This window comes from Lolium perenne, chromosome 2, assembly GCF_019359855.2.
Source record: "Lolium perenne isolate Kyuss_39 chromosome 2, Kyuss_2.0, whole genome shotgun sequence".
Classification (NCBI taxonomy): domain Eukaryota; kingdom Viridiplantae; phylum Streptophyta; class Magnoliopsida; order Poales; family Poaceae; genus Lolium; species Lolium perenne.
In genome coordinates, this window is record NC_067245.2 from 194857021 (window position 1) to 194865590 (window position 8570).

Genomic DNA, 8570 nt, shown 5'->3' on the forward strand with positions numbered 1-8570 from the left:
AAGAAAGCTACCCCAAGCCTCCAATGGAGTATCGGGTTAGTTTTGTTGATCACCTGATCCGCGGCCTTTCAACCCCAATCCACGATTTCCTCCGCGGCCTTCTTTTTGTTTATGGGATTCAACTGCACCGCTTGACTCCCAATTCCATCCTTCACATTTCTATTTTTATCACACTTTGCGAATGCTTCCTCGGAATCACTCCCAATTGGGCTCGTGGAAGCGCATTTTCTCGCCTCCGCCGTAATGGCTCCCACAACGTCACTTATAACATAGGTGGCGTTGTTATCTCAGTGTTCGGACTGATGTCGATTATTTCGACGTCAAGTTTCCTGATTCTGTCCAAGGATGGCGCAAAAAGTGGCTCTCCATCCACGAAGCAAGCGCCAATTCTGGGGAGCACAACATGGTTCCTTTTGACGGAAGTGCCGTGATTCAGCGTCGCCGTTCTCGGGATGCCGAAGCTTCGAAGAAGAGAAAAAGGCGACAGAGGCGCTCATGGCTCGTATCCGTCATCTTCAAAACACTCGAGGCAAAGAGCTATCTCGGTGTTCAAATTACTGCCTACTTCCTTAGGATTAGAGTGCAGCCTCTTCGTGCTCGCAAAAATCCCCTTTGGACGTATTCTGGTGAAAATGACGCCAACGTAATCTCCGTTGATCTTTCCGTAAAGGATTTGGAAAAATTGGTTCGAAGAATTTCTCGATTAGGCAAGAAGGATCCTATTCCCTCCTCCTGTCGAGTGGAACCATACAGTGCTTCCAATCCTCTTCCCGAGGTATTTTGTCTTCTCGAAGTTTTATCTTGTTTTGAACTGTTCCTCGTATCTTATTTGCAGTGGTATCTCACTTATTCTCTTTTGTCACTATTTCTTTGTAGAATCATCCTACTATGGCTTCCCTTCCTCCTCTTCCTGAGGATGGAGAGGTCGAAGAAAGAGCCGTTGTCGATGATGTCAACCAGGAGACCCCCTCTTTTGTGAATGAACCCGCAGATTCTCGAAAATCTGCGGGATCTACTGAGAAGGATGCTGCCTCTGAAGATACAACATCAGCGCAATCTCCTCCTCCTGCTGTTTCTCCGAAGAGCAAAAGGAAAAGGAGCAATGCCGAAGATTCCGGGACCTCGAAACCCGAAGAAACTGCTCCTTTACCTCGAAAAGCAGCTTATGATCCATACATCGAGAGTATCATCAGCTCGTAGGTTCCTTGCTCTTTTCCTTTTCTATTTGAAGAATTTTATTTTGCCTTGCTTTTTATGCTGCCACTATTTTGTCACAGTGATGATGAAGAAACACCAACTTTAGATGTGGCTGCTCGAACGAGCACGTCACATACTTTAGTTATTTCGAAAAACCAGCTTGAAGGGGAGGAATCGTCGCCTCCTCAACAAAATGTTGATACATCTACTCCTCCTTCGAGCCCCCGTGCCCCTTCACCAAAAAGGGCACGGGTTGAAAAGATTGTTGATCCTGCCCCTCAGTTGGGCAGTTCGTCGACTCTGCTCTTAGATGATGTAAGTTTGTCGGCATCTATATTTTCCTTATTTTGTTTTTTCACACCTTTTCTCTTTTTCATGCCGACGTTTCTTTTGATGTACTTACCTTTGAACAGCCAATGATCAAAGAGCTTCTTCGGATCGGGTCCCAATTTGTTGGGTACCGTGAATATGCCGCCAGAGCCGAAGGTAACGACTTTTATACTTGCTATTTTTCTTTGACTTTCTATTCCTGTTGCTTGTCGCTATTTTTTGAACTTTCTTTTCTTTCTTTTTCATATCTCGACAGAAAAACTTTCAGAGGCCAACGAACGTGTCGACGCACTTGCTCAAAAACTCGAGCAAAGTGAGGCGGCTCGCAAGAAAGCTGAACTTGCTGCTAGCAAAGCCAAGGCCGAGGTTGATGAAGCCAAGGTGAAAGCTGCTAGTGTCGAGGAGCTGCAGAGAAGGCTCAAAGATGCCGAATCTGCCTTAGATGAGCAGAAAACTGCACAACCGTGCGTGAACAAGAGATCATCAAGCGTCTGAAGTCGCAAAGTCGACGTACGCTGAGTAATATCATCAACCCCTTCTATTGTACTTCCTGTTTCTTGGTTTTTGACTAATGGTTTGTCTCGTGTGGCAGCCCAAACAAACCAAGATTTTGATCTGGAGAATCCCGTCAATGACCCTCTCCTTGATGCACTTTCTCTTCTGGAGTTCCATGGGCGCGAAATTCGTGAAGGCGTGGCCAATGCCAGTGCAAGTTTGTCGGCGTTGTTCCCCTACTTCTTCCCGAAGAAAGAGGAACCTTCGACTTTCCTTGCCCTTGCCAAGCTTTTCAATTCGTCGGAAGACCTGGGATTGAAGATGCGTCAGGAGAATATGAAGGTTGCTGTCGAGAGTATCTTGTTGCCCTGGTTGCTGACAGCCAACAGACGCTTGATTGGATGAAGGTTGGCGACACCAGCCAGATAGAGCATTCGAGATGGAGGTCGCTGATCAAGGCAGCCAAGCCCAACACTAAGAAGATCTTGGCGTATCTGGGGATCAAGCCAGCTTCGACTCCTAGCTCCTCGAGGCCGGAGGTCTAGTTGCATGCCTCCTTGTTTCTTTTTCTGTTTCTTTTGCTTTTGTTGCCAAAGTAGTTGTTTTGGCGACACTCATTTCTTTAGCTCTACTGTAGTGCCCTTGTAATGATTCCAAGAAATTAATGAAAAACTCTATCTGTCATTTGATGTTGTCTTGTCTAAATTTCAGTTGATATTTGATAACTATACTCCAACTTCCGCTCCTTCCAATGTATCGCCTTCTTCTCGTGCGAGGAGAGCTTTTGCTGATATCGCACTGTCGACGATACCTTGTCGCAAGAACTGGATGAACTTCGGCGCAACTTCGTATGCGAAGAAGCAAACACTTGTGATGATGGAGCAATCTCGTAAGTCATCCGAAGCCGAAAAAATTGCTCTTCAACAAGCTCACGAAGCCGTGGCTGCTAAGGAAATTGCTGCTTCCGAGGCTGAAAAGGCAACTACTCGAGAAAATTTCATGCTCGAATTAATGAATGAAGCCAGTGCAGATATGTCGGGTATGCCTGTTTCGTCCGCTGATATTTTTTATCTTCATGCTACTGTTTCTTAGAGGTTTCCACTTCTTTGTTTTGATAGGTGCCTTTGTTGATGCTGCTGCCGAGGAAGAGAGGGTAAATGCTAGGACAACCCTCCTTGTTAATCTTTCCCTGGACCATGGTTCGTTGTTTTGGGCTACCCCAGAGAGGACCCGCCAAATTGTCGATTTCAAGATCGCGCCTCTCAAACTCGCGATTTCCTTGACTTCGTACCAAGACCTTGTCCATGGTTTACAACTCCATGTTTCCTCGGAACGTCCAACCAAAAACTCTTCCTGAATTGATGGAAAGGTTCAAGGATGCTCGCAGATATCCATGATTTTGTCAAAGCTCAACTAGTAGGCTGGCGCAGATTTGCTCTTATCATGCTCCAAATCTGCCACTCGAAGCTTGACCTTACCCAGGTTGTCGAGAAGGTTCACCAAAAAGTAAAACGTCGGAGAGTTGGTGTTGACAGGATTAACACGAAGGTTACGCCTATAGCCGAAGAAATGATTGAAGACCTACTTCGGATGGATGCCGACTTTTTGCCGATGGCCATTATGCCGATTTTCTTGGTGCTGCTCCTGAGGAAAACAGGGTTACTCTTGATGACATATTGAATCAAGACTAGTTAGTTTCTTCTTGTAGATATTTTTTCTTTGTAATCCATGACTATATTGTAAAGCAATCATTATATTTCTCTGTTTGTTTAGCCCCCGAGTGTTTCGGTGACTCTTTACTATATTTGTATACTTGCGAGGTTTTGAACCAAGGCATTTATATATTTAAGGCGAATATGAGCCCCCAAGCTTTTTATTGAGTACTATTTTGTATTTTTGTTGACTCACGAGGTATTTGAATACCAAGGCAAGTTTTTCCTTTTGTCGATGAACTATATTGAAATTCGTGGAGCGAAGACTTTGGTCATGTCGATAAAGAAGAAAAGTTATATTGTCACTATCTTTATTATATTGCAGCACCGCGAGCCCGCCTCATTAAAAACCTTCTCCGGCCCCACTCGGTGCCCCGAAAAAGGAAAAGAGTGCGTCTGAAAACTCGCGGGCGTTTCAAGACATTGAAGCTTTACAAAGACTATATTTTGACTCTAGGCGTAAAACGCCTAAGTTGCGCCACGTTCCAGGGGTTTGGCTCCTCCACCCCTGTCTTCTTGTCCTTTATTCTGTATGCTCCTCCTCCAATTACTTCCGTGACAATGTAAGGGCCAAGCCATGGTGACTCGAGTTTTTCATGACTTTTTTGCGTGAGCCGAAGAACTAGGTCTCCCACCTGAAAAGATCTTGGCCGCAAACGTCGATCGTGGTAATTCTTCAAGTCCTGTTGATATTTGGTTACCCGAGATAATACTTCATCTCGGGCTTCATCAAGTGCGTCGACGTCGTCTTCTAGCACTCTTCTCGACGTTTCTTCATCATATTCAGCGACACGTGGAGAGTTGTGCTCTATCTCGATTGGTAGTACTGCTTCTGCTCCATGAACCAGAAAAAACGGAGTTTCCTGCGTTGCTGTGTTTGGTGTTGTTCGGATGCTCCACAACACGCTTGGTAGTTCTTCTGGCCAGGTATGTCGAGCTTTTTCCAGTGGTCCTAACAAGCGCTTCTTGATGCCATTGCAGATGATGCCATTGGCTTTCTCGACTTGCCCATTGGTTTGAGGATGTGCAACTGACGCAAAGTTCAGCTTAATACCCACCTCTTCGCAATAATCTTTGAATTCATGGGATGTGAAGTTGCTGCCGTTGTCTGTGATTTATGTCATGGGGCACTCCAAATCTGAAGACGAGGCCTTTTACGAATTTTACTGCGGATGCTCCATCTGGTGAATTTATCGGCTTCGCTTCTATCCACTTTGTAAACTTATCGACAGCTACTAGCATGTACTCCTTTCCTCCTGGCCAGGATTTGTGTAACTTACCCACCATATCAAGTCCCCATTGAGCAAAGGGCCAAGACAATGGTATTGGTGCTAGCTCTGCTGCTGGAGAGTGAGGTTTTGCGGCGAACCTTTGACATGCGTCGCAAGTTCTTACTATGTCCTTGGCGTCCTCGATTGCTGTCAACCAGTAGAATCCTGCCCGAAAAACCTTGGCTGCGATAGCTCGACTACTTGCGTGGTGGCCACATATTCCTTCGTGTACATCCTTCAGGATTACTCTTCCTTCTTCGGGTGTAACGCACCTTTGCAAAACGCCTGAAATACTTCGCTTATACAATTCTCCCTTGACCACCGTAAAAGCTTTGGAGCGTCGAATTACTCGCCTTGCTTCAACTGGATCATCGGGTATTTCTTTCCTCATGATGTATGATATGTACGGCTGCATCCACGGTATCTGTATCACCATGACCAAGTCCTGATCCTCTTCTTCGTCCTCTTGCTTTTCCTTGGCAGCCTCCGAGGGTTTCTTCTCCTTCTTTTTTGACTTTGTTGGCTTAGTGGATCTCTCTGTTATCTCTTCCCAGAATACACCTGGCGGGACTGGAAGGCACTGTGACCCGATGTTTGCAAGAACGTCGGCTTCGTCGTTGCTCAACCTGCTAATATGATTTACTTCGCATCCATCGAATAACTTCTCAAGCTCGTTGTACACCTCCTTGTATGCCATCATGCTATCATTGATTGCATCACATTGGTTCATAACTTGCTGAGCCACCAACTGTGAGTCGCCAAAGATTTTTAATCGAGTTGCTCCGCAGGCTTTCGCCATCTTCATCCCGTGTATGAGGGCCTCATATTCTCGCTTCATTGTTAGATGCGTTAAGGAACGTCATCCGGAGGATGTACTTCAATTTGTCGCCTTCTGGTGATATGAGTACTACTCCTGCGCCAGCTCCTTCTAGTCTCTTGGACCCATCAAAGTTCATGGTCCAAGTTCTCGATAAATCTGGAGGTCCTGTATTTTGCAACTCCATCCATTCTGCGATGAAGTCTGGCAGTATTTGCGACTTTATTGCTTTTCTTTTCTCATACGTGATGTCCCGAGGGGAAAGTTCTATTCCCCAAAGGGAGACACGACCCGTAACTTCCGGGGTTATTCAAGATATTTGACAAGGGAGCTTCATTGACCACTATGATCGGGTGTGCCGAAAAATAGTGGCGCAATTTTAAATCTTTATCGTGAACACTCCATATGCTAGCTTTTGGTACTGAGGGTACCTTTGTTTTGAAGGTGACAAGACTTCGCTCACGAAGTATACTGGCCGCTGCACTCCATGGATTTTCCCTTCTTCCTCTCTTTCGACAACTAATACTGTGCTAACCACTTGGGGCGTGGCTGCAATATACAGTAGGAGAGGTTCCTTTTCCTTTGGAGCCACCAGGATTGGTGGTGTCGAGATTTTTCGCTTCAGATCCTCGAAAGCTCTGTCGGCCTCTTCGTTCCACTGGAATTTATCTCCTTGTTTTATCAGCGCATAAAATGGTAACGCTTTTTCTCCTAACCTGGCGACGAACCTGCTCAAAGCTGCGACTCGCCCAGTTAGCTGCTGTATTTCTTTCAACTTTGTTGGCTTTCTCATTGTTACTATGGCTTGTATTTTGTCGGGGTTTGCTTCAATCCCTCTTGCCGAAACTAGAAACCCCAGAAGTTCTCCTGCTGGGACGCCAAAAGAACACTTCGTCGGGTTCAGTTTGAGGCAGAATTTGTCGAGGTTGTCAAAAGTTTCTTTGAGATCCTCGATCAATGTTGTCCCCTTTTTTGATGTTATGACGACATCATCGATGTATACTTGCACGTTTTTCCCGATCTGTGTTGCTAAACACTTCTGCATCATCCTCTGATATGTTGCTCCCGCATTTTTTAGACCAAAGGGCATTGTCTTGTAGCAAAACACGCCGTAAGGTGTAATAAACGCTGTCTTGGCTTCATCATCTTCTTTTAATCTGATCTGGTTATAACCAGAGTATGCATCCAAGAAGGAAAGACGTTCGCAACCTGCCGTGGAGTCGATAATTTGATCGATCCTTGGGAGGGGAAAGTGATCCTTAGGACAATGTTTATTGAGACACGTAAAGTCGACGCACATGCGAAGGACTGTCGTGTTTTTCTTCGGCACCATCACTGGGTTAGCTACCCATGTGGCTTCTGTAGATATTTCTCTGATCAAACCAGCTTCTTCGCGTCGATTTATTTCTGAACGCATGGCTTTGGGGTTTGGTTCGAAAAACGCCGCAAAGGTTGTCCGATTGGTTTCTTTGTTGGATCCAAATTTAGGTGGTGCTCGGCAAGTTCCCTGGGTACTCCTGGCATGTCAGCTGGACACCATGCAAAGATTTTCCAGTTCTCACGGAGGAACTTGACGAGCGCGCTTTCCTATGCGATATCCATATCGTTTGCGATAGATGTCGTCTTTTTTGGATCTGTCGGGTGAATCTGCACCTCCTTAGAATTTTTCTCTGTGTTGAAAGTTGATTCTTTATTTGGCCTTCCAAATACGCGATGCGTCGTAATCAGTCATGCTTTTTGCCGCCCTGTACTCGGCTTGCATCCCGAAAGTTTCTGCCAACTTTGTGAAAATCCTTGTCGCACTTATCGGCTAAGGCAAAGCTTCCCTTGACTGTGATTGGTCCTCTTGGTCCGGGCAACCTCCACAACAGGTATGTATAGTGTGGTACTGCCATAAATCTAGCATATGCTGGTCGTCCCAACAGAGCGTGGTATTGTGATGGAAAATCCACGACTTCAAATTCGAGCTTCTCGATTCTATAATTTTCTCGGGTCCCAAATTGAACATCGAGATTGATTTTTCCCAATGGATAACTTGGTTTCTCTGGTGTGATGCCGTGGAATCTTGTGTCTGTTGGTTTCAAATTTGCTAAGGATATGTTCATCTTCCTCAATGTATACGCATACATGAGGTTCAAGCTGCTGCCGCCGTCTATGAACACTCGAGAGACTTCAAATCCTGCGATGCTTCTTTGTGAGAATAAGTGCTTTTCGCCACGGTCGAGGAACTTGCTGCGGATGATCTGCTATTGTGAAGCCGATATCTTGTCCCGACCAATTAAGGTACTCAATCTGTTGGTGGAGGCATTTTCTCTGCCATAAACACCGTCGTGAGATTACTTTTTGAGCTCTATTGGACGGCCTTCCCTTCGAATCATCAACACTGCTCCGTTGGAGTTAGGATCAACATAGGGTGGTGGTGCGAGGTGCTGCCGCTATTCTTAGCTGGTGTCGATTGTCCTCTGTAATCGCGGGAGGTGGCGGTAGATGAACCTCGCTCCTAGGCTCCCGAGGGTTTCTCTCGTGCTGCTCGAGCGTGAGCATTTTCTGCGTATCTGAACATTGCTCGAAAATTTCGACGATCTTCTGCAGTGCCCTGACTGTCTTTTCCCGTTCTTTGTCGAGGAAGAAGTGCATCGACACGGTCCGTTCAGCATTTCCTCGGGGGGACACGAAAGGTCTTGGAAACCTCGGCCCACTATTTTGCCTGTTGCGTGAATCATCCCTATTATCACCTCGCTGTTCACC

The 8570-nt window shown here is 46.0% G+C and overlaps 1 protein-coding gene and 1 long non-coding RNA gene across 2 annotated transcripts; both read left to right on the forward strand.

Annotated features, from left to right (window-relative positions):
* The first annotated feature begins 667 nt into the window (after window positions 1-667).
* On the forward strand, window positions 668-1346 carry LOC127329009 (uncharacterized). The gene is made up of 3 exons (XR_011751035.1): window positions 668-775; window positions 877-1196; window positions 1278-1346. It is a non-coding gene; the product is annotated as an uncharacterized lncRNA (long non-coding RNA).
* A 19-nt stretch (window positions 1347-1365) lies between these two features.
* On the forward strand, window positions 1366-2374 carry LOC139835252 (uncharacterized). The gene is made up of 4 exons (XM_071825161.1): window positions 1366-1512; window positions 1611-1683; window positions 1784-2046; window positions 2120-2374. Exons 2-3 carry the CDS (start codon window positions 1614-1616, stop codon window positions 2020-2022), a joined length of 309 nt encoding a protein of 102 aa, XP_071681262.1. The 5' UTR covers window positions 1366-1512; window positions 1611-1613; the 3' UTR covers window positions 2023-2046; window positions 2120-2374.
* Window positions 2375-8570: the final 6196 nt, after the last annotated feature.